This window comes from Periplaneta americana, chromosome 1, assembly GCF_040183065.1.
Source record: "Periplaneta americana isolate PAMFEO1 chromosome 1, P.americana_PAMFEO1_priV1, whole genome shotgun sequence".
NCBI lineage: Eukaryota > Metazoa > Arthropoda > Insecta > Blattodea > Blattidae > Periplaneta > Periplaneta americana.
This window is the reverse complement of record NC_091117.1, coordinates 84,611,994-84,637,934: the sequence shown is the minus strand read 5'-3', so window position 1 is coordinate 84,637,934 and position 25,941 is coordinate 84,611,994. Positions and strand designations below refer to the sequence as shown.

General features: G+C 34.0%; 1 protein-coding gene across 4 annotated transcripts; it reads right to left on the bottom strand.

Annotated features, from left to right (window-relative positions):
- Positions 1–654: 654 nt before the first annotated feature.
- On the bottom strand, positions 655–25,941 carry LOC138697655 (aldo-keto reductase family 1 member B1-like). Of its 4 annotated transcripts, none has more exons than XM_069823109.1 (7): positions 25,869–25,941; positions 18,963–19,130; positions 18,520–18,636; positions 16,931–17,125; positions 14,240–14,452; positions 8,445–8,593; positions 655–3,669 (listed from the first exon to the last, which is right to left on the bottom strand). In XM_069823109.1, the coding sequence occupies exons 1-7, from the start codon at positions 25,884–25,886 to the stop codon at positions 3,627–3,629; spliced, it is 903 nt and encodes a 300-aa protein (XP_069679210.1). In that variant the 5' UTR covers positions 25,887–25,941; the 3' UTR covers positions 655–3,626. The 4 variants fall into 4 exon arrangements, with proteins under 4 accessions (XP_069679210.1, XP_069679203.1, XP_069679194.1 ...); XM_069823102.1 differs by having other exon boundaries at positions 25,737–25,873; XM_069823093.1 differs by lacking the exon at positions 25,869–25,941 and adding an exon at positions 23,801–23,960.

Here is a 25,941-nt window from a genome sequence, read left to right as displayed (position 1 = left end):
TATAGGAAGTAATATTTTAGAACATATGAATCATAAAGGGACATTCAGTTCATTCCAGCCATACTGCTGATTGGGGAAGAATCGAGGCGAAAGAGTGCATGTTGTCCATGAAGTTAACAGTGCTTCCAGAGACCCAGTTTCCTTCCTTCTTCAAAATAAATTGCAGTGAGTGTCACGTGAAGGAAATGTCAGACTACCAAAAAATCAACCATTAATAAGCAGGATATTTACAGAAAATTATAACCGAAAATCACAGTACTCAAATATTGCTCATAAATAACTTATAATTATTATTAGGTTATTACCATGTCGGGACAGTAATGTTTTCTCTCACTGAAGATCCGTACTCATAGATAGAGCAAATTTATTCTGTAATTGAAGACCTACCTCGAAAAAGGGTGTAACATCAAATTAATGAAAAATGTGACGTCGGCGGGAAAAAGTAATTTTGAAGTATTCATTTATAACAATAATTAATGCATCCAACAGCTGAATAAAATTGTATCCTTGATTAATCAAATGGTTCTGCTTGTAAATATAGACCTAATGATATATTTCCCTGAAATTATTTTCCTTTATCCTGCAACGTGTATTATAGATTTGTTGGTTACACTCTTATTCGAGGGAAGTCTTCAATTCCATGAGTAAATTACATAGATATCATTTTGTTTTAATATTTAAAATAATACTCATATCCGTAATACAATAAATTACCTATGTACAACCGAAGTTAAAATTAAAAATACAGTAAAACCTCCCTAAAACGAAACGCGATCGTTCCAGAATTTCTTTTCCGTTTTCACAGGTGTTCGTTTTACAAAGGGTTGAATTTCGGCAAAACTAAGAATAGACTACTGCAAAACTGTAGGAAGAACACAATGAAGAAATAATTTGAAATAAAAGTTACTACAGTACATGCAAAGTGAATTTTATTTTCATAATTATTATCTTGGGCCCCACATTTCTTTTAAAGTTCATTCCCGCGACTTTTTTTTTTTTTTTTTGAAGGGAACGTTGTAATATTTTCTTCGCGTCCTGCATCAATTCAGAGTGTAAATTACGTCCTGATCCATCGGTTGTGTAACTGAAGTTGTGTGCAAAATAAATTAACTTCATGTTAGATAAATCAATCCTTGGATGGCAGGTAGCATTGTCTAAAAACAGTATGGCCCTATGACCTTGACGTTTCATTGCTCCATTAAAAGAATGAAGCCACTCTTCCATTATAGAACTGGGCAACTAGGATTTTTTTTATTAAATCACACTGTTATTTAACACTGTATTAAAACTCAGAATAAATAAACGAAAATGTGAAACTAAATTGACACTACACTACAATTATTCACAGTTTTATTCTACTCGCACTGTCCTTTATCACTGTAGTGCAGGGGCGGCTCGTCCATAAGAGCTGCGGAGCTGCAGCACTCCCTGCTTTAACAGGAAAATAAAAATAATATTTATTTTAATTTGTAGAATAATTATTACAGTTTTTATTGGTAAATTGCTGTATATTTCATCTGGCCGGGAATATGTACTATTATCTTATGCATAATCTTTTTGCGCGTCGACTGTGTTGGAATTGACATTGCATTCAAAGTCGTCCTGGGATCTGCAGGGTGGTCAGCTCATAGAGAGGGGGTAGAGAGGTGAAGGGAAGCAGAGGGAAACTGCCGCTGTTTAAAACCCATATCTCGCCGCAGTGGCTTGCAGAGCCAGGCCACAAGGGATCTTTCCTCTCCTCCCACACCGCTATTGTAATGCTGCGTCAAATGGATTCTCTATTCCCTTGAAACTTAATGACAAAATTTTTATTTTCTTTTCACATACTTATTGTTGTAGAATCTTATCGAGTTAATATAACGAAATTAATATTCTCTTTTGCCTTATTATTACGTATATATCCAGCCTCCAGCAGAACCTAATATTTGCCTTAACTCAAAATGATTGCACGAGTAGAATCCTTTTGATATAGCACGTAAAATACGAAAGAGACTTCTTTTCCAGTTTTAGAAAATTGTTGACTATCAGTATATCTGAGTGTTGCTTTGGTGTGACGTCTTAGTACCGTAACTTAACCAGTGCAAATGTGCAAGCATGAGTGTGTGTGAATTACAGAATATTACTTTTATTTTTCTCAACTTTCCCTTGCGGAGAATATTGATGTAATGAAGTGAAATTAAAGGGTCGTCCGTTAGCCGACTTAAATCTTACTTAAGCTTCTTCCAGCCGAAATAGTGCATATATGTAAGGAAGTATAACAATGAAACTTACGCTAAACATTTGTGGTTACGTGGATGTGAACAAAAAAAAATCTGTATTTTGTTTTCCTTACCTCCTCTTCGGTGGTGATGCTGCATGGACTAGGAGTGGTGTGACAGATTTAGGACATGTTCCCCTAAAAAGCAAAATGCACGAATCTTCGCAGTCTCACTTGAAAAATGTTGTTTCATTGGCTATGTTACGCAACTCATACTGCTGTGCAATTAAGTGAAACGAACAGAACAAACATTCTCAAACATAATCAAGAAGTGAGAAAAAATCGTGAAATTATTTTTAAAAAAATATTGATTATATCAAATTTTGTGGCCAATATGAACTTCCCCTTAGGGGACATGATGAAAAAACGATTCGAAGAACCCTGATGTGTTTCGTGGGTTGCTACAGTTCGTGAGTAATCTAAACGAGCCTCTCAAAAATCATTTGGAACATGCCAATGTTTAAGGTTATTCTAAGACAATTCAGAATGAACTGGTAGATTGTAAGTTGAGTGTCTGCCGATCTGAAATTCAGACTGAAATCGATGGCATTATTTTTTCTTAGGGATTAGCAAATGGTCCCACAGACATCTCCCAACTAAGTCAGGAAGTTTTGGTTTTTCGATATGTAGTGCATTTATTTTTGTCCTATACTTATTAGTAATGATATCAAGAAGTGAAATTTGTATGTACCGAAATCTATTACAGCTCTTCCAATCCACAAGTTCACGAGCGCCACTGCTGTAGTGGCTTACTGAGAATAAATGAACGAACATGCAAGAGGGTTGGAAGAAGTAACGGTACACGGGGTCAGTAACCTGCCCGGGTCCTTGACAATAAGCATAGAATAGTGGCATGTTTAGAGAAGCTTCACTCCAAAAGCCTGACAAAGAATAGTGAAAGTCTTCCAGATCATTGCATGCACAGTCAGACAAAAAAATTATGCCATGCTTCGTAAAATATTATCGCAAAATTAAAAATGATTTAATAGAATTTAGCAACAGTTACGCTTAAAATTATCCGTTTTAATAAGGTTTTTTTTTTTTATCTAAATGGTGCCCAAAAATGATTCCGTTTTCGCGTTAGGCAGTTTTCCGTTTAAAGCATTATTTTACACAGGAAATCATTCCGTTCCCAAATTTATTTTTCGTTTGTGCAGGTTTCCTTTTTATAGATGGTACGTTTTAGGAAGGTTTTACTGTATTTAATTTATTTTACATGCTGCTTACAAACAAGGAAAATACAATCTTGATTTATGTTGACATTTTTATTGTACTTAGTATATTCAAAATTGTCACAAATTGTCACCCCATTCAGCTCGCTGTAATACATCGTAGTAAGGAATTTCGTCTTGAAGTTAAAGGTATGTCTTCAGAATTCTATATAGAATGGGTAATCCTTAGAGTCCATGAAGCTGAAATGGAATAAAGAGATAGTGAGGTTCACGTAAGAGTAGTTCCTAAAAGACTAATTTGGCCGTCTCTTCAGTGTTACCAACTAATACCAGATATCACCAAAGAGGGTAAAGTCACAATGCCATGTAATGAAATAATAATAATAATGATAATAATAATAATAATAATAATAATAATAATAATAATATTGAGTAAAAATGTATTTTCAGTGGTTGCTTTTCTTAAATGTTCTATGTCGGTACTGTATAATGATCCAAAAATATTCAGCTTATCGAGGTCAAGAAAGACGCCTGCAATAGAATAGTAATTAAAGATATTACTAGTATCGTTGTCATTAACATCATTGGTAATATCATAAAACTTTTTTCTAAGGAAATTGAAACCTCGTTTGATATTTAATAAGACAATTTGACGGACAGTTCAAATAAATATATTAAATAAATACAAAAATTAAGAAATAAATACATGGATAAATTAATAATTAAATACATATTGAAATACATGAACAAAGAAATACCAAAATAAACAAAAATAAGAACCATGTAAGTAAGTACAAACATAAAAAAATAAATAAATACGTAAAATAAAAAATAAGTAAATGGGTAAATAAAAATAAATACACAAAAAAGTATAAATGCATAAATACAAACTAATAAAATATCATATAAGTTAGGAGTTATCCTGTCATATTATCATGTATACATAGCTTTCATATCAAAACTTTCCAGTATAAATAACTAATTATTTAAATTGAATTCAGTTTAAACAAAAAACGCGTGAATTTAGATATTGAGAGGGAAGTATGAAACCAGGCTTAATTGCATTTTAGATTTCATCCCCCACTCCCAGCCTCCCCACTTTGAAATTTCAAATGGGACCTCTGTATTTTTATACTTGAAATGAAAGAGCATTCAATTGTTTATACATCTCATTAATTTGTTTTCGCATCTTTTGTTTTCTGTCGTCGCCTGGCAACCTAGATTCTTGTTATTGTTGATTAGAGCTAAAGAGAATAAAGCTACAAAAACTTATTGAGCATTTCATATAATAATTGTTTGTGTATTAAATTATTTTAAAATGGTGTATACCCTTCAAGAGTGAACATAAATCATCCTTATTGATTAAATTTAGGAAATTACACAAAATAAGCTGTGTTTTCATCCTACAATCAACTGATAATAACAAAAATACAGTTTGCTAGGCGACGATACAAAACAAAAGATACGAAAACAAATGAATGAGGTGTATAAACAATTGGAAGTTCTTTCATATTTAAGTATAAAAATACAGAGGTCCCATTTGAAATTTCAAAGTGGGGAGGTGGGGGTAGCTGAGGATGGGGGTGGAATCTAATATGCAATTAAGCCTGGTTTCAGACTTCCCCCTCAATATTTAAATTCACGTGTTTTTTGTTTAAATTAAATTCAATTTAAACAATTAGCTATTTATACTGGGAGGTTTTGAAATGAAAGCCTTTATATATCGTATTTATCGTGTTGCGTCGTGTCGGATCATATTATATTTTATTTTTGCCAGCTGCCATAAAATGTACAGATGGACACGCCAATCAGTAAGTAAATTCATTTAGAAAACAAATAGTCGTTTAGCGTCGTCTTAAACATCTTCATATTACAAATTTGCAATATATCAGGTGGTAATTTACATAACTGACAGAAACAACTTTGACTTTGAATAATAAGATGTCCCGTAGTTTGCAATAAATATATTTCATTTATTTTTCTTGTATAATACATATCGACATCTTTATTTAATTTAAACGTTTCATTGTTGTTTTTCTTTGTAAAAAAGAGCTGATTTATAAAACAATAAAGAAGTAGACAATGGTTAAAATTTTTTTAAATGTCTCTAAGAGATTCTCTTGGTTTTAAATTAAAACAATTCTTAAAATCTGTTTCTGGATGATAAAAACCCCCTGATTACAGGTTTCATTGCCCTAGACTCCTAGAGTATTACATTATCAGATAAGATAGACTGAACACATGCAAATTACATAGTTAACAAGTTTGTACGATGAAGAATTTGTTTTAAACATCTCATAGCATAAAAAATTATGTTTAGTTTGTTAGAGACATTGTCTAGATGAGGATTCCAACAGAGAATTATCAATGGGTGTTACGTTTAAAAACTTATAGGTTGATACTGTAGTTAACTGAGAATTAGAAAAAGAACTCCAATTTTGTGAAAAAATAATCTGAATTGTCAACATTAATTATAAGACTATTAATTTCATATCAGTTTTTAAAAGCTTCCATGATCTTTATGACTTTGATATTTAAAGTATCCAGATAGTTGTCTGATATAGCCAAGGAAACATCATCAGCATACATTATTAAGCAATGAAAGTCAAAGTAGTGCTCTAAGTCGTTACCAAAAATAAAAACAATAGTAAGGGACCAAGAACAGATCCTTGGTGCAACCATTATTCAGTACTATGTATTTACAGAAAATTTTACAATTTATTTTGACAGAGTACGATTTTTGACAAAAGATATTAAGGCAGCATTCGACCTTCTTAATTCCTAAATTATTTAATTTATAGTTAAGGAAGGCATTATCAGTAGAGTCAAAGGCACATGATAGGTTAAAAAGCAGCCTAACCACATTTTATTTTTTGTCTAGACATCTTGATACAAAATTAACATACTCAACGCAAGCAGAATCCGTAGATTAGCTGTTATGAAACAACGTTAATATTTTGATAAATTATTTATTACTTAGCTGGAAAAAAATCAATAATTCGCTTGTAAAGCAGTTTCTTAAATAATTTTAAAAAGTTGAAAGTAGCGTTATTGGCCTGTAATTACTTAATTCATGAGGACCTCCGTTCTTAGAATTGGTAATATCATAGGCACTTTTAAGCACTCGGGAGAAGTACCTTGAGAGAATACAAGATTATATTAAAAAAGTTAAAGGTATAAGAATTTGGCAACTCATAATTAGATTATGATGTTCCTCAGTAACTTGTTAGCCGAGTTACAATTTCAATTGTTTTTACATAGCCTAGGAAGCAGTAAAGTCGCCAGTCATAAGCGATTAGTTGAAATTCAGTGAATTTATACATTCCATTGTAGATCTGTACATGGCCGAAAAAGATTTTCTTAATAATCATAAATGTAGGGCTTGCGTTCAAAATACGTTTGTCCATAAAATATGAAATGGACAAAAATAAAAAAAGGAAATTAAACAATGTGTCATGAAGGATTTTATCTCACCAATAACGTAAGCACTCGGTGAACAGTGGGCTTAAACTCAAAAATCGCCTTCCAATACTTAATGTCTTACAAATGAAAATATTCTGAACTTAACGAAGTTTTGAAAGTAAACTCCAGATGAACAAAGTTTTAAATAAAAACAATCGACAAAGTTTTCACGAAAGTAACATTTGAGAAACACAATACTATTAATAATTAAAACAGGTTATAACATAATATTCATATGTGGAAAATTACCTGCAAGAAATATCAGCATTTGAAATTTAAATATTCCTATCTTTTAACAAAATATAATAACAAACATCACATTTTTACAGATTGAATCTAATACCATCCTCCTCACAGTCACAATCCCTTTGACCATTTTCCTTTACATTATCATTTTCAGTACCAAATAATAATGGTTTGTACCTATTCCAAATCTAATGCTTCATTTTCTTCTTCAATTTTGGCCCGCAAAACTCTTCAGAAACTTCAGTACATCATTTTTCTTATCCTTTGAAATAGGATGCTGGAGAGAAAACTCTTGTAGACTTCTTTCTTCGAAGGAACAATCTCATTTCATTATATTTCTTCACAGTTTGGGTCATGCGTTATGTAATAAAGCTCCATTATTACCCTGACCATTCTATGGCCTCTTGATTTGTCCTCCTTAATAAATATTCTTTTCTTTTCTCTGATTATGTTAGTAGGATATGTAAGAGTCCCATAATATCATATAATTTGCAATCATCTCCAGTGATTTTCACCTCTCCAACTTCCTTGTAGATTTCCACGTATGTCTGAGGAGTGAGAATAGTACATTCTTTTCTTTATAGATTCACAACTCGCCCAAAGACACGGTTCGCTGGTAAATGAATCTCGGCAGGAATCTTCATTGAATTGCATGAAGCCAGTGTGTTGCGACCGGAATTTTGACTAACAGAGTTTTGAAAACAAGGAAGTACAGTACAGTACAGTACATACCGAGTTATGAAAGAAATACCGTATTTCTCCGCTCTAGTGCGGTGAGAATAACAGAGTTGTGCTCACGAAAGCTGTGCCTGACGTTGCGAATCCCATTTAACCTCACATTTCCATAGCTAAGTCATTTTTCTTTCAGAGTGGACAAACGTGTTATTGAACGCATGCACCCAAAGTGCCACCTTGACATTCACGTCCACTTCCTCCTTCAATAATTCAGTTCTTTAATCTGTCCTATCACTAGAATTGTCGGAATTTTCCATTCATGTTGTCAGCATTGAGGAATATTACCGCTGCCTTGAAAACAAGAATGAAACACAAAATTTGTTTGGGTGAAAAAAGAATTTCGACTCCTTAGGAGAGAAAATTCTAACTTTGATCACTAAACAAAGAAAACGAGGCAATGTTTTTTTATAATAATAATATGGTGACTTGATGTAATTATAGAAAATTCCTCGTTTCGATAATTTCTTTACTTAGTCTTTTCAATGTCTTTTATGACTTGTCAATATTGCGTTCATTCTCAATCATACTTATGTAATACGGTACTATAAGGAAGAGTCTCTCTTGATACATACTGTGGATATGTAAATATCCTACTATCGATGTCCAGGGCGTCTATAGTAGCAAGCTCATCAAGACTCAGTTCGAAGTCGAATACATCTATGTTTTGTTGTAGTCGATTTATATTTGACGATTTTGGGATTGGTACAACTCCGTGTTGAATCTGAAAATAAAAGAATCATTCACTGGTTAATACTTTGAATGTTCCGTTCGTTTAGATATTCACTCACTCACTCACTCACTCACTCACTCACTCACTCACTCACTCACTCACTCACTCTGCCTAGAGGTGAAACGTAAAAGCAAATCAATATACTCGTAAACATACTTGGTTATTATAACTTTTTAACTATTAATTTTGATGCTTATTCCACATCAATCATTTGTGTGCCCACGCAATATTATGTGGATTAATTATCAAAGGAGGTGCATCATGAAATGGCGATTATTTTAGGAATACCATTTTATAACGTTCTGAGTTGCTGTATTCAGCAACATATTTAATTCATATTCACATAAATATAAAACCAAAAGATCAGACAACATATGCTTGACAGTTCTTAAACGTACTACAACTGTAGCTTATAATCACAGTAGCAACTTCGGTCCAAGGCTTTATAACATGATAATAGATAAATTCCCAAACATACAATTTGCTAATGCTCCTTATTTTAAAAAATCTATTAAAAATTGCTGTTAACAGAGAAAATTTAAAGTTCAATTATTGTGATGTGTTTTTTTTTCTTCTTTTTTTCTTTTATTACTTTTTACTCTGTTATTCAATAAAATGTCTTTTAACATTAACTTAAGTGGAATACCCTCTGAGCACGAGTATGTAACTTTCTGGGGGTGCTTCAGAGTTCTTATATAAAAAATCAATATGTATCTTTGTTCTGGCAATAAATTATTATTATTATTATTATTATTATTATTATTATTATTATTATTATTATTATTATTATCATCATTATTAGGTATCTAGCCGTCATGCGAGGTAGACGTGTTTGCTCGTAGCTGCGCTCAACAGTGTTTCAGTTACGACATCTGGCCTACTTAGCATTACGCGGTATTCAGTATGCCGGCGAGCAAGGATCTTTGCCCGGTTTGTCGCGCTGCCTTCTTCGGTAGGCAGAAATTTTTTAAATGTGCGGGGCCTTGTGGATCAATATATCATCTGGATTGTATCAATCTGGGTGAGATGGAGTACAACTTCTTCATGGATGGAGGCATCTCTTCATACAAATGCGAGTGCTGCGTAAGTGCAATGAAAACTTCCCGAGGTGACGAAACTCCGGTAAGTTCTAAAAAGCCTATTTCGCCTACAAAAAAAGTCGTTTCTCCTTCAAGGGAGCTCAACCTACCGAGCCTGCCTTCAGCTGATTCACTCTCCGTCCAGGTTGAGACTGTTCGATTAAATAGTGTGAACATTCTGGACACAGTGAGCGACATATTGGAATACGTGAAGAGTCTCCAAAAGGAGATGATAGAACTTAAGAATGAAAATGCGGCTCTGAAAATTCAGATGGCCGAAATTTTGGTGAAGACTAATTCTAACATACTCACTAATAAGGGAAATGTCCCTTTTGAATCAATGCAATATGTATCTGTGCAAGCTAAGGGCCCTAAGAAGTCTTACGCTGAACTTGCAAATGAAAATTCTATTCTAAAAGCTCAAATGGCAGAATTGTTATCAAAGGGGTGCTGCCCCCCCCTAAATCATCTCAAAGTATTTCTTCTGTGGGTCAGTCTAATGACCCCATTAAGAAATCATATAGCAAGGTAGTGTCTGTGAACAAAGCTGCTGACAACTCGCATACTTTCAATTCCGATGCGTCAGCAACAAGGAAGTCTGTGTCTACAACTCCTCCTGTTACAGATAGACATCTCGAACTGAATCAGGCCAATGCTTCAACTTCTGCCAACGTATCTGATGGTTTTCAATTAGTTACTCGCAAAAAATATAAAAAAAGAGAACCTAAAGTTGGAACATTGGCCATGAGTAGCATTGAAATGGCCCCTGAGAGAATTAAAACTAAATCTCTATTTGTTTCGAGATTTAGTTCCAAAGTCAACACAAACAGTATAGAGGACTCTCTGAAGAATCAACTTCAGCTAAGATCTCTTGCTGTAACTAAACTAAAAACCAAATATCAATCATATTCTTCCTTTCACATCACTGTTGATGTGAGGGATTTCGATTCCATTAACAATCCTGAAGTTTGGCCTGCTGGTTGCCTAATTGCACCATTTTATGGTAAATTAAAGCCTAAGCAGCACTTTGCGCATTCTGCCAATTCGAACTCCGTTGATTCTCAGGGAAATGCCTCTTAGTCTTAGTCTTGCTCGCTCTCATTTTCAATGTTCAGTTCTATTAATCATCTTGAGATTTTCTACCAAAATGTTCGCGGACTTAACACTAAAGTTGATTAAATTTTTCAGAATATAGTGAGTAATAATGATCTCATTATCTGTCTCACTGAAACATGGTTATCTGAGTCAGTTATTAATTCTAATTTATTTTCAAATAACTATTCTGTGTTTCGTGCAGATAGACTGTTTGAAGACACTAACAAAAAAAGAGGTGGTGGTGTCCTAACAGCGATTAGCAACCAGTTACCTATTACTAGAAGGCGTTTTGACTTAGAAATTGTTAGTGTATGCGTTTGGGTTGAAATTAGAATGACTGATGGTTTTAATCTGTTATTAGGTTACCATTATTTCTCTCCTGATACAGATCACATTCACTTAAAATCTTATCTTAATTTTCTTGAAAAAAATCTCGATACTCATAATTTTAGAATAGTAATCCTTGGTGATTTTAATATTCCTGGTATGGACTGGTCAACTGGTTCCAATCTTAATGATACTCATTATTACTCTAAAATTAAGGCTAAGGATTTATATTCCTCGTCCTGCCTTCTTGGATTAATTCAAATTAACTCTACCGTTACGAGTAAAAAGCTTCTGATTTGGTTTTTACTAATGATAAAAACAGTACAGTTAAACTTGCCGATCATTCTCTAGTTTTAGAGGATACTTATCATCCATCTATCTCTGTTTATATTGAAGTAAAATTATCGTTACCGGAACACTCTCTAATCAGTTCTTATTTAAATTATTCTCAAGGTGATTATCTGAATCTTTATTATATTCTATACAATTATGATTGGACTAGCATATATCAGACTACTGAGGTAAACACTGCTGCAAATTCCTTGTCTCAAATTATAAACAATGCTATATCTCTTTGTGTCCCTGTCACCTTTGTTAAAAAATCGCACTATCCTAAATGGTTTTCAAACGATTTACGTCAGCTTATAAAGAAAAAAAATAAAGCTCATAAAAATTACAAAAAACATAAAATTGATCATCATTATCAAATTTTTTCTAATTTTAGAAAACAAGTCAAAGCCAGGATTAAATCTGATAAATTGAAATGGTTACAATCAATTGATGATAACCTAAAGCATGAACCAAATATATTTTGGAAATATGTCGAAATTTTTCGTAAAACTAATAGTAATCCCACAGAATTAATAATAAATGGCGTTCACATCACAGATGAAAAAGAAATTGCAAATACATTTGCTTGTCAATTTAAATCTGTTCACCAAAATTGTAACTCTAATTTCATTACTTATGATTCTAATATTACTGATTGTTTGTCCCTGCCTAATATTACATTCGATGATGTAAATAAAGCTATTAAAAAGCTAAAGCCTAATAAATCTAAAGGTACTGATAACATTCCTAATTTTATAATCAAGGGTTGTTCTAATATTCTCTTGCCTGTTTTAACTTTTTTATTCAATCTTAGCTTAAAAACAGGAATTTACCCGTCACTTTGGAAGGAAGCATCCATTATTCCAGTTTTCAAAAATGGTAATAAAAACAGTGTTACTAATTATAGACCCATTTCTATCCTAAACAATTTTTCTAAAATTTTTGAAAAAATTATTCACAAACGCATTTCATTTTACGTCAAAAATAAGATCAATTCGGCCCAACATGGATTTACAAGAGGGAAATCTACGACTACTAATTTAGTTTCCTATCTTAATCTCATAATGCCTATAGTTGAAAATCAAGGTCAAATTGACTCAATTTACTTTGATTTTAGCAAAGCATTTGATGTTGTTCCTCACAAAATTTTATTAAACAAATTAAGTAACTTTGGTCTCTCCACTAACTACGTTAATAGGTTTGAAAATTATTTAACAGATAGACAGTCTTGTGTTCGACTAGGTAATTCTCTCTCGGTTCCATTTAATAGTTTATGCGGAGTTCCTCAAGGGTCTACATTGGGACCTCTCCTATTTTTATTATTTATAAATGATATAAGTAAAAGAATAAGTTCTAGCTCCCTTTTATTTGCGGATGATCTCAAAATCTTTCGTAAAATTAATAGTTTGGTTGATTGTCAAATTCTTCAAAATGACATTAATTCAATTTCACAATGGTCTGTTGAAAATGGAATGAAAATTAATCAATCCAAAACTTTTGTTATTTCCTTTTCACGGAAAACTATCTCCCTAAAATTTAACTATTCTCTCAGTAATGTCGTAATTACTAAAAAAGATTGTATTAGAGATCTTGGTGTCCTACTTGATTCAAAATTATATTTCCATGATCATGTGCAATATATTTATACCCATTCATTAAGAATGCTTGGTCTAATTAGGTCTATAACTTATTATTTTTCCACTCCTATGTGTTTATTAATTTTATACTATACGTTGGTTAGATCCAAGCTTGAATATGCATCTGTTGTATGGAACTCCATTACTTCCACTGACTCGGCTAAATTGGAGAATATTCAAAGAAAATTTATTTCCTTGTGTTCTTATAGATTTTTACCAAATTCCGAGTATAACTATGAGATTAAATGCAAATATTTCAATTGCGGTAGTTTGTTCACCAGACGTCAGGATCTTGATTATTTATTTTTTTTGTAAAGTCATTAAGGGTGATATTGATTGTGAATCCTTCATAAGCAATATCAGTCTTCGTATTCCTGCTAAGGGTTTAAGATTTCATAAATTGTTTTATAATAGGAATCCTAAATCTCTCTCTCCGGTCTGCAGATGCATTAAATATGCTAATTTGCATGGATTCAACTTGGATCCATTTAATGTGTAGTATATGTTTGAGTTTTTATGTCAGTATTATTAATAATGCCATTTATTAAGATATGTATCATACTATTTTTGTCAATTGCATATCTTTACAATATTACTCATATTATTCCAGGCTTCATTTTTTAATTATCTCACTGATCTAATTTTAATAATTATTTGTCCATTTATTTGTTGCATTTGGTCAATTGATTAATGTAGACTATTCCATTATTTCAATTATCTCATTGTACTAATTTTATAATTATTTATGCTATTTTACTCTGCTGCATTTGATCAATGATTGATGTAGACTATTATATTGTTTGTGTTTCATCTCATTGCCATTTTCTATCATTCATTCTCATCATCATTTGTTGTTTTGTTCTGTTTTGTATCGTGCTAAACTGTAATTGGCCTTGTGCTGTTGTTTTGCACGTTAATATTCTAAATAAATAAATAAATAAATAAATAAAATTATTATTATTATTAAACTGATTCCGTTTTTCAGAGACCCTGGTAAAACCTTTGACCCTTGGGAGATTTGTTTCCTACATGATAAAGAACCTGCCTTAAGAGAAATTTATGATATTCAATTTATTTATATACAAATTCTGACCTCGTTTTTGCATATCTATGATTTTATGGCTCCATATAAGCTACTCACTGTAGTTCACAGAAACTTAATCACTTACCAGATAACGTAAAATGACTTGTGCCACTGTCTTTCCATGTTTGGAAGCAATTCCTTGTAACTTCGGATCTTCAAACAGCAGAGGTGTATCGTGCCTGATATAGAAAACTTTACTACCCGGCCTTCCGAATGGGGCATAAGCCATTATAACTATCTCCCTTTCCTTGCAGAAATTGATCAATTTACTCTGATTTAAGTATGGGTGACATTCAATCTGAAATAGAAGTTAATATGTCAGCAAGTAACAAATTGAATAAATTATTATACTTTTACTTCATGTGCAGGAGAATATCAATGGTGTTGAACAGCAACCTGGTATGTCAAAAACATCAATTTTACAGGAGAACGAAAAAAGACACATTTTAATTTCATGATTACGAACAAATGTCGGACATAAGAGGTTCTTTAAATCTCTTCTTGTGAAATTTGTATCCTTGCCTTAACTTAAGATGTGTTTGCAGAAGATTTGGGAAGACTTCTTTCATAGAAATAAAGTGTAATATCATTCAGTTCGTTTTTTGTCATACAAGATTTCTGTTCAACACAATCGATATAAATTTTTTAGTCATGCGTTAACATGGAGAATCTCCAATGTTTCCTATCCATGTACAGGCTCTATCATCGGATTCGTCTTAAAAAATAATGGAAGAATCGCCTAGTCTATTGGATATTTTATCCAGAGTCTTTCAAATTGAAGAATCTATGTTCATTGACTTTCATTTAAAAACTAAATTACTTAAATCTTTTGTTGTTTGTAGGTTTATGGTGATGATCAGTCAATTTGGGAAAGCGACAATCCTGTAAAAATGTCTTCAATGTTAGCTATGTTGGCGTTCCAAATGATCTGCAAAAATTTCTGAAGTCTTCACAACTTAAGGAGAAATTTCTCTTATGGTACGGATCACTGTCGAAATTGTAATCTTCAGTTTTTGGGTATTGTTTAGTTTATCTCTGTATGTGGCATGCTTCAGGAAAACCCATAAGGTGTAATTACAAAGACTGTGGTCGAATGAACATGATGGACAGGACTTCAAAATGCTCTTTCAGAAAAAAATACTTAGGAGTGGCCGGTCGAGCCCCGTCGTGTTAAAATATAGGCTACGCTTCTCCAAAACTAATATCCATTCTTTGGAAAAGTGGAAGAAAGTCTTGTTGATGTGTACGGCTGTAACGAACGGTATTCAGTATATTTGTCAAAAACATTGGTAAAACAATAAAATATCCTCATACTGGACAACATCCTGAGTATTTTTTATGGTCTCCATTATGATACGGGGATGTTCACCGATCTATACAACATGCTCTTTTTGTTGACTTTCCCATTCAATTGAAAATGAACCTTATCATTGAACCACATTCTATATTCTGCAGTTCCTCAGTTCTTTAAGCTATGTAAAAAGTAGAATCCCGTAGATTTATCGGCTAGGCTTATACAGGGTAATGCACGACTAATGATCCGTGCTTTAGGAAACTGAGAGGATTCAATCCGTGTGACTTAGTGGATAGAGCGTCAGCACTTAGAGCTGAAAACCCGGTTTCGAATCCCGGAGCCAGAGAAAACTTTTCTCCGCTCCACCGATCCTTCATCATATGACAACGCAGAATTCGTGCACGGAAATATCATATGTACTTTGGTACATCGCAATATGATATGCGTATATAATCACTTAGTGATTTAAGACGGCGCTCATTCCGTTGGATCCCGGCCACTTAGTCACTCGTAATGAGTGCACCTCTGCACATTAGTGTGTTGGACACTGTGCCACTGTCATACATCTGTGACACAGTGCATGAGGGTTGGCCAATAAAGGGAAACTAAGAGGTGAAGCTTAAAAATTGAGAGGATTCAATCCAGCATCGGAATTGGAATCCGGTGTGGCTTAGTGGATAGAGCGTCAGCACGTAGAGCTGAAAACCCTAGTTCGAATCCCGGTGGCGGAGAGAAATTTTCTCCGCTTCACTGATCATTCATCATATGGCAACGCAGAATTCCTGCACGAAAATATATCTATTTCGGTACATCGCAATAAAGGGAAATAATCCATAACCTTGTCGGATCCGCGGTTGTTTTCAGTACTGAAAGTCTCTTGTTTACTTTAACAGATATTTAGTTGTTTCTTTATAAGTTAGGTACGCTGTTGATTATTTGTTTCGGTACTCCATCATTATATAAAATTGCAAATCATTTTTCTCTGTGAATTGTATCAAATGCCTTCATGTAATCTATAAATGCAATACGTGTGTATCCATGTTAAATTCTCTATGTTTTTCGATATATGCGTACAAAAAATTAGAATTATATAGTTTAGAAATAAAATTGAATGAATCGTGAATAATATTTTTGAAAGACTATGTACTTAGCTAGTTCAAACTGTCAGCTGTTTGGGATATTGGAATATATAAGTAGTACGAAAATTTCGGAGGTATGCGTTTCAACATACGGTTGAAAGACTTTAAATCTTTTCCGAAATCCAGTCATAATCAAAGCCTATATTTTCCTCTTCTTCAATTTAGGATACAGACCCATGGCATGTTTCGGCTTCTAAAGTCATACATAATATCAGTTTTTTAATTCATTAAAAAGAACACTTGGATTTTTTAATATTTTTATTCTTGAGAACCAACATTAATTTCATTTGCAGTGTTTTTCTATCAGTGAAATACATCATATTTTTTACAGCATGACTCTTACCTGATTGACGACTGGTTTGATAGTTGCAATTTCTAGAACCCTGTCTATCTGCTGACTGTTGAAGTTAGACAATCCAATGCTTTTGACTAATCCTAGTTCTACGCACTTCTCCATTCCTCTCCACGTGTCCACATAATCTGCGTCGCTGTATATAATTTTATCGTTTTCGTCTTTTGGGAGGAAATGGTCTCCTTCCTAAATCATACAATTTATACAAATAAGTTAACATGTATAAAATCTCATGGAATTTTACAGGGAGGATGGTAACCTCTGCACCAAAATTTAAGAGGTGATTCTAATGTTAAATATAGCAAAGCTTTTATTACACTTGTCCTTCGATGAAGCACCGTTAAGCAATGTTTGCAGCGCTCTATTACTATAATGGCCCGAGAGAAATGGGTGATTGCTATACAAGCAGGTAAGTAAAATAATCTGAACAGTTAATAAGTTGAATATTTATTTGCAAATTAAACTATTTAGCAATGAATTTAAACTGAATAATAGCGAAAATCGTTTAAATAAATCTTGTAACGCAGCGTATGTCACATGTCACCGACTGAGTACTGCAGAGGGGGTGGGGAAGGTAAGGAGTGCAGACCCCGCTTGCTTAGAGCTATTGCACCAGCCGTGATAATGTTGCCAAATGCTTCTTAGAAACATAACGATTTCCTCTAAAACGCTGAATGTTAGAGAAAAAACTTACTCAGATTTTACAAATCTCTGTTCCTGATCTATTACGAGTTTCATTTTGGTGCAGAGGTTACCATCCATCCTATATATTATAAGAGGAGTTCTTTTTATAATGATGACAATCATTATTTGAATGTAACTTCTGTGTGTGTGTGTGTTTCCTATATATGATGAAATACTTTTTAAACAGTTTCTTAATTTACCTTTCTACACAATAGAAATGTGTAATAAATTATTGGAAGACGTTAGTTGAGATTGATATCAATTATTTTAGTATGTAAAATTAAATTTTAAAAATAACTTTTAACACTATATCGAAATCGCCTTTGCAATTTGTAGGTGAATAAATACTGTGAAAGGGAATGACTTACATAATATTAGCTGCCAATGCATACTACAAGCACAAAAATATGGTTATGAAGTAGCTATTGAATAAAATGCTTCATCCTATTAGTACATTAGTAACGTTTTACTTCTCTTCATTGGATACAATACAATTGTGTTACACCTTATATTATGTAGTGGTAACTTTTTTTTGTCTGTTAGTCATCGATGTAATAGCTATAATTTGTCTCTTTCCTTGACTTGAATCTCTGACGAACTCTAGAAATAGAAAGTAACGTGTACAAAAATAATTCACATATTTCGGAAGAACTGAAACATAACATCCGAGAACACATCACCATCATTTCACAAAGGTCCATTTGTCGGACGTGCAGCATAATCGCATATATAAGGACACACAATGTGTCATAGCAAGCCTAAGCGGTCTCTAAAAGACAAAACAAGTCCACCACGCGACATTAATATTGGACGAAGTTCTATTTATAATTTTTCCCGTTATTATTGTTCGTTCTTTCAATACAAATGTTAAATAAATGATTACAGTTACTTCTGACCTTCAGAGCAGTAGGGAAGTGAATGAGGTATAGATCCAAATAATCCAGACCCATTGCCTCGAGGGTCTTCTTGCAGTTTGGTACCACCAAATCCTCTCTGTTGTATGAACACCAGAGCTGGAAAATAATAAGGCAATGTGAATATTCACAAAATGGTATTCACATTAAGCCTTTGATTAAATTACTCTATTATAAGCTTATATCACAGAACAAGTAATAACTGCTATACTGTGTTAATATTATGGTAAATTACCTGGCTGTCTAGTTTCGACGTGGTGTCCGTTATTCTCGGAGGCTTAGTGAGTTCCAGCGCTATCTTGTGGTTTCCTGTTGTGGTGGAGTGTGTTCATGTTTGTGTCGAAAAGATGTGTGTTTTGAAATTCAGTTGGGTGTTCAGAATGTGTGTTTTTTTCATTTTGTTCATATTACTGATGTCTGTTTACCTTGTTCGTGACGAACAGCTCCTCTCTCTTAACGGTATCTTGAGCTATTTTCTCTCTAATAGCTTCCCCGACTTCGTGATCATTGCCGTATATCTTAGCTGTATCGAAGCTACGGTAGCCTATATCGATGGCATCCTTGACGACTTGCAACATTTCTCCCGGTTTAGCCTGAAAAAATATAGAGTCATTTAGCTTTTACAAATTATATAACCCTTAATCCTGTTTTCAGCACTTGCAACCGACTATGTATGAAGCCCCTGCTGTGGGCCAATGAAGATCAATGGGGGATGATAGGGTTGTCGCACATCAGTGGGGGATGTTATATTGACGGGCCAGTTCAAAAGGGAAACAACAAGTTTTGAGATAAATGCATTTTGAAGTTTCATGTTGCAGTGAAAAATCCAAGGGTCATTGAAATTACTTCAAATTCCGTTAATGGCGTGTCTTCTAATATAGGCTACACCGTGTCCCGCTTAGAGGGATCGAGAAATTAGTGCTAATTTAAAGTATAAATACTGTAATGGTTTTATAACCTATTTTTTGTACAACTTGATGTAAAAACTCTCCGAGTTTCGGAGAATGGTCAGTGCAACTCGATGTGTGCGCCTCGAGCTACCCTGAAGGCATCCAAAAGGTACTCAACCTTCTGCCAAGTGTTCCATAACATTTGTGGGGTGATTAGCGCAGCTGCATTTATAATGCGTTGTCTCAGTTTTCCAAAGTGTCAACTGTACCACGTTGGTACACAACATTCGTCATAAAGCCCCAGAAAGAGGTCAATGTGCGTCAAGTCGGGTGACCTAGGTGGCTAGGCAAGGGTTCTTCTTGTTGCTGAAAACCCGATCCTGGGGGAGTTGATCAACAACAAAAGTTCTGCACATGTCCCTTTGATTGTGCCTCGATGAAGGAGAATGGTCCAATGATGGAATGTTCTATTGAATGGCGCCAGGCTTGTTTCCACGATAAACGTTAGTGCGCATGTGCATGAACATGCAACTGTTTTAAACCATTGGTGCATAAACTTGGACAGTTTCTGCATCTTGTCAGATGTAAATCAAAACATTATCTTCATCTGATTTTAAATGGTGATCATTTATTTCTCAATCCTTCTAAGCGGGGCACGGTGTAATTAGGCTACTAGAAGTTCCAATCAGTGATGTTGATTGGATTGTTCATTCTAATATGTAACTTCAAAATAGTGCTATTTCAAAACTTTGCATTTGTAGTGTAATTACGTTAATGATATTTGAAACAGTGATTAGGAAGTAATTTTGAGATTAATTTCCTTACGGCTTTTGACGTAATACGAGTAACTATTATTTGAATATTATTTTTGGAGTGGAATTGTGTTGATGCTTACAAAACGTCGTACTTTTATATCCGTCCCTTCTCCAATTTGATGAAATATTGCGTCCTTTTATGTTCTTAATCAAATTTCTTGTTTTATAAACAATAAATATGTGTAATAATATAATATGTGTAATAATATACATTATGTGAAAGTGAAAACATTGATTGATGTGTAAATTAAGTTGCGACTAGGACTAAGTTCAATGGTATTGGTGATACTCTGGTGAAATTTAACAGCAGTCAGACCATTGTTCTGTTTACCGCATTTGTTATTAAACATAAAATATTATTGTCCTTTTTTATGTGGAGGGAATAATTAAGTTATAAATAATACAGTTTTTGATAATGTACACTTTTTGAACCAAAAAAAGAATTAAGTGTGAAAAAAAAATTAATGGTAGGCCTACCATGTTGTTCTTGTAACTGTTACAATACCTAACTTGTAATCATGTAATTAATTGAAATAAAATATGTTTAATGACGAAATTTTTTAATAATCGATTTATACATGATTCAATAATTTTCAATTGCATCAGAAGCATCGCACGGATATTTTGGTGCCATGTTGAAACAATAGGTTATGTTTACTGTACCTACATTTCTATATTCACAGTATTATTATACATTATAATTACGCATAAATTTTTGTAAGGTAGATAACCTGTAAATTAAATTTGTCTTTATTTATTTGTGTATATTTGTTTCTTACTGTGCTGAATGTATTGAATTATATTTATCCACTATATACCATAGAAAAAAACATACGTAATATAACCGTACTCATGTATAACCGTCATAGGGGGAACCATGATGAATGTAGGAAGGTAGATGTGTTACATTAAAATAATAATACAAGTTCTTTATAAAATCTCAAACTATCTTCCACTTTAAAACTTAAAAGTTGATGTTGTGAACAAGTCATATTAACATGGTAAATTCTCTTCATATTAAAATAATAAAGTTTTATAATTATTGCTGCGACTATTCCGCAATAACAAGTAAGTGGAATTTATGCACACACTGCAGTAGATAAAACTGAGCTCTTGTACGCGTTAAAATATTATACGAGTATTACCACAGTCTAGTATATACAGTCACGAAGCTCTATACATAGTAAATATGCATCCAAGGATAGTTGCTGACCACTAGGATTGCTAATAGCGCCTCATTACATCAATGCGAAATAGTACCGGCACAGTCTGTTGTTCCTAGCACCCTCGTGACTGTATACACTAGACTGTGGTATTACACTGAAATTTATGTAGCCTACTCTAATAGAGAAATCCAGATTTTTCGAGTGACTTCACACAAGTTATAATAGGTTTGTTTCTGCAGCAGTTTCCAACCGTCATGATATTGGTATGCGCACATCTAATTTATTGTTCGTGCAGCGATAACTTCAAACACTATTTGCTGGTTAAAGTCGGCGCTCTTTCCGCATATCAAACCATCACCAAACCATTTTCTGACGGTCATAAAAATTTGTGGATCAAGAGCAAACCATTTTCAAGCCAGAGTGACGCATGCGCGTAAAACTAATTCTGCTTTAATTTTATTCACTGGACTGGCTACAGACATACTTTTTACATTTATGTTTTAAGTTTCTGTGCTCATCCACATTGGTTATTAAAACATACTGTGAGATTTAATAACATCTTCAATATATGAGATTAGTAAATTATTTTACAGAGATGAGCGTTCGTGCAGGAATCGTTTTAAATTAATTTCAAACCGATCATCACCGATCATGCGCAATAGTTGAGGTTGGAACAGTTTTCATACAGTTGTTAAACCATCACAAACTCGCTGCAGAAACAAACCTATTATGACCTGGTATAGATCGAGAAGGCAGTGATACTGCCCTCCTTCTTGAATTGTCATGTTACATAAGCATGTTTGAATGACTGCTACAGTGTTGTATACAATAATACTTCATAAAAACTTACTATGAAACTTTATGGACAAATACGTCCGAAGTAAACACTGACCCCACATTAAAGGAACTGGCGAATGTAGACCTTATTGAAATAGAAGAATTAGAGAACGCTCTTACAACATTCAAAAATAAGAAAACTCCAGGCATAGATTGTTTAAATATTGAACTTCTAAAATATGCTCCAAAAGAAGTTAAAGAGAGATTCTTAGATATAATAAATGTATGTTGGAGAATGTGCATAATTCCGGATGAATGGAAAAAAGGACTTATATGCCCTATATTTAAGAAAGGAAATAGACACGAGTGTACAAGTTACAGAGGAATTTGCTTACTAAGTATAGCTTACAAGATATATGCTAAGATTATCACTAGACGACTAAATATAATCAACGAGCATATGCTAAGAGAAGAACAATGTGGCTTTCGAAAAGGAAGATCATGCTCAGATGCTATATTTACAATAGAACAACTTATCCAGAAGAGAAGAGAGTTCAACTTACCAACTTGCATACTTTTCATCGATTACGAAAAAGCATTCGATAGATTGTCAAGAAATAAACTCTGGAAAATAATGTATGATAAAGGATTCCCAGAACATATAATCAAAGTTGTACAAAGCTTATATTTTAAATCAAACATAATTATTGACAAAGGAGACCCAATAAGCGACAATACATTAGAAATCAATCAAGGAGTCAGACAGGGCTGCCCGTTATCTCCTGCACTTTTTAGCATATACATTGACGAAGTAATTGTACAATGGCAATCAGTACTAAGTACGGATTTTAAAATTAACAATAAAATTTTAAACACTATACTGTTCGCAGACGATCAGACAATTTTTAGCGACTCTGAAAATGATTTACAATTAGCAGTTTACAAACTAAATGAAATAGCAAAGAAATTCAATATGACAATCTCTGAACGCAAATCGAAAGTAATGGCATTCAACGGAAAAGATCATATGAGATGTAAAATCAGCATTAATGACAACATAATAGAACAGGTGAACAATTTTAATTATTTGGGATGCAACGTATCATACTGCCAGAAAGAAGATATTAATATTAAATTAAATAAATTCTACAGAATGTGCGGCACTATAAAAAGAACACTGAAAAATAAAACACTACAGAGTACACAATTAAAATTTTATAAAGTGATGGCGGTACCTACCTTAACATATGCAAGTGAGAACTGGACTCTTAATCGTGCAGACAGAAGAAAAATAGAAACTGCAGAAATGAAGTTCTTGCGTTCAATAGCAGGTGTGACAATATTAGACAGGAAACGAAATGAAGATATTAGAAAAGAATTAAATATTTTTAATTTAACAAATAGAATCGAAAGCATGAGAAATGGCTGGTATGAGCACGTTCGAAGAATGCCTACAGACAGAATTCCCCAACAGTTACTACAATACAAACCAAGAGGACGTAGAAGTGTTGGACGCCCAATCACTAGATGGGAGGATTCATTCAATTTCGCTTGATGTGAAAACAGGTCAAAAGGCCTAATTTCATGACGCAGAAGAAGAAGAAGAAAAACTTACTTGAGATGTTCCCAATCCTAGTACGGGCATGTGTAGATTGTTATTTAATCTTACAGTAGACGCCGTCATGTTCGATATTTTAGTAGAAGCACAATGAAAGTGAATTGCTGATTACAGATGCTACGAACTTATATTAAAAGTATCATTACTAGGGGATTATGTAACCGCAGATAAGGATTCGTGTTTCACGTTGCATAAAACTTCCTACACTCGATATCACAGCTGTTTGTCTTGCGTCAGTTCTTGTTTGTGCATGGCTCACAGAATGGAGTTGTGAAATAGTGGCATTGATTTGTTTTCTGTCTGAGGTTGGATTGGTACGGAAAAAAGCGAACAAGTGATAATTATATGCAACGGTAAATGCAGATTGTCTCTTAGGATAACACAAGACAAAAGAGATATCGGTACTCGTTTTTATGGAAGTGTTATAATTGGAGTAGAACTCTGATTCTTTGGTAGGCCTACCTGGAGCCGATATCGCTACACAGAAAATGTAGCCGCGTTTGTGGTTCAAGAGCTAGCGCGCTGGTGTTCCATCCTGACGGCCCGAGTTCGATACCCGATCAGGTTGTAATAGAATTTGTGGTGGACATAGCAGTCATTGCAGAGGGTTTTTTTTCGTGGTACTCCGTTTCTCTGTATTATTGCACCAACAATCCCCACCGTCTCATCTCATCTATCTTCTGCAATAGTTAAAAATAGACTGGGGTAATGATTTAGAGCAGGCCTGCACAAGTTTTGCGCTCTCCGAGCCGGCTCACAGCTCACGAGCGGATTGCAGATATTAGCTGCGCTCTGTATAAGGGTGGACTGGAAGTAGGGGTGATCTCGTACAGAATATGCACAAATGGAAGTACTATTAAGAGTGTTTATGAAATGAATTCCCGTTCAGTGTTTGCAAAACTATTTTGGACTATTATTAATTAATAAAGAAATATTTATTTTACAGAAATAATAGAAATTCTATAGCTACTTAAATGTTATATTTTTATTTATCAGTACATCAAAACGGGTTTTTATGCTGTTGGCAGCTGAAAGAAACAGTAGCCTACTGATCGTAATGAAACATCAGTTACAGATGTTCGATGTCTGCCTTTATTAAAGTTTATTGTAGAAAACAGTTGCTCACAAATATAAATGTTGAGCCAAACATAGCAATCATTTTCACAGCCAGCCTGTGTAGTCGTGGATATTATTGCTAATGTTTAGTCTTGTAAAACTCAACCAGGCTAGTAGTATTATTCAAACGGTCTTTAGCCCTTAGCCCTTAGGTTAAATGTGAAATGTTATTTCTGTCTTTTAGATTCCTCCATACTGTACTGTAGCAGTAGGTAAGCAACGTCAAACAGTTACTGATAATAGGCCTACATACTGCACTCCACTAGATAACTGAGTGGTCGTTTCCCTCTTCTCTACCTATAACAAGTCTGTCATTCTGACGTATCTTCCTCTCAGTTTCGGCGAGCGGTAAACACAGCTCTCCCGCTCTGAAGGAGCGCGCGCTCGTTGAGCGCTGTTTGTGCAGGTATGATTTAGAGGTATAGAACGGGTTTCCGATGCTGAAATAGGAAGGGCTTGAGGCTGAGGGTGCCTGGGGTTTATCAGGACACTTGTGTGCGAATGGGACCTGCCTCTATCAGCGGCTGAGGCAGGACGAACCACCTGTCAGCGTCGGGTTCACTAATGCCACCTAGGCCACCAGTCGCACTTCGACAATCGTCGCAAATACGAGTATGATACGCACAATTGGTCAAAGTGTAAGGATCCGTCCAGGGTTCAGCTCTCGTAATGCCAAAACAAATAGTCCATAAGAAAAACAGTTTTACGTTTGTCGTTCACAAAGTCCTAACATGTGTTTATACGCCATCCGCCATGAACTGCCGTGTTATGTTTCAATCTTTCCAAGACACTTGTATGTTACTTCAGAAAATCTTACCTGAGATGTCCCTAGTCCTAGTACGGGCATAAAAATGTTGTTATTTAATCCTACAGTAGGCACCGCCATGTTTGATGTTTTAGTAGATGCACAATAAAAAATTGTACTACTGATTGCAGAGATGCTACGAACCTGTATCAAACGTATCATTGCCAAGAGATTACATAACCATAAACAGCAGATAAGGAGTTTCAAGATCCACACT

What these genes read in the sequence shown, in the direction of transcription:
- LOC138697655 (XM_069823102.1), bottom strand. Translation starts at nt 25,805, where the DNA reads ATGGCGGTGCCTACTGTAGGATTAAATAACAACATTTTTATGCCCGTA. An exon ending in TAGGACTAGGGACATCTCAG is followed by an intron (nt 19,131 to 25,736) that starts GTAAGATTTTCT and finishes ATATTTTTTCAG; the next exon opens with GCTAAACCGGGAGAAATGTT. An exon ending in AAGTCATTTTACGTTATCTG is followed by an intron (nt 8,594 to 14,239) that starts GTAAGTGATTAA and finishes TTTTATTTTCAG; the next exon opens with ATTCAACACGGAGTTGTACC.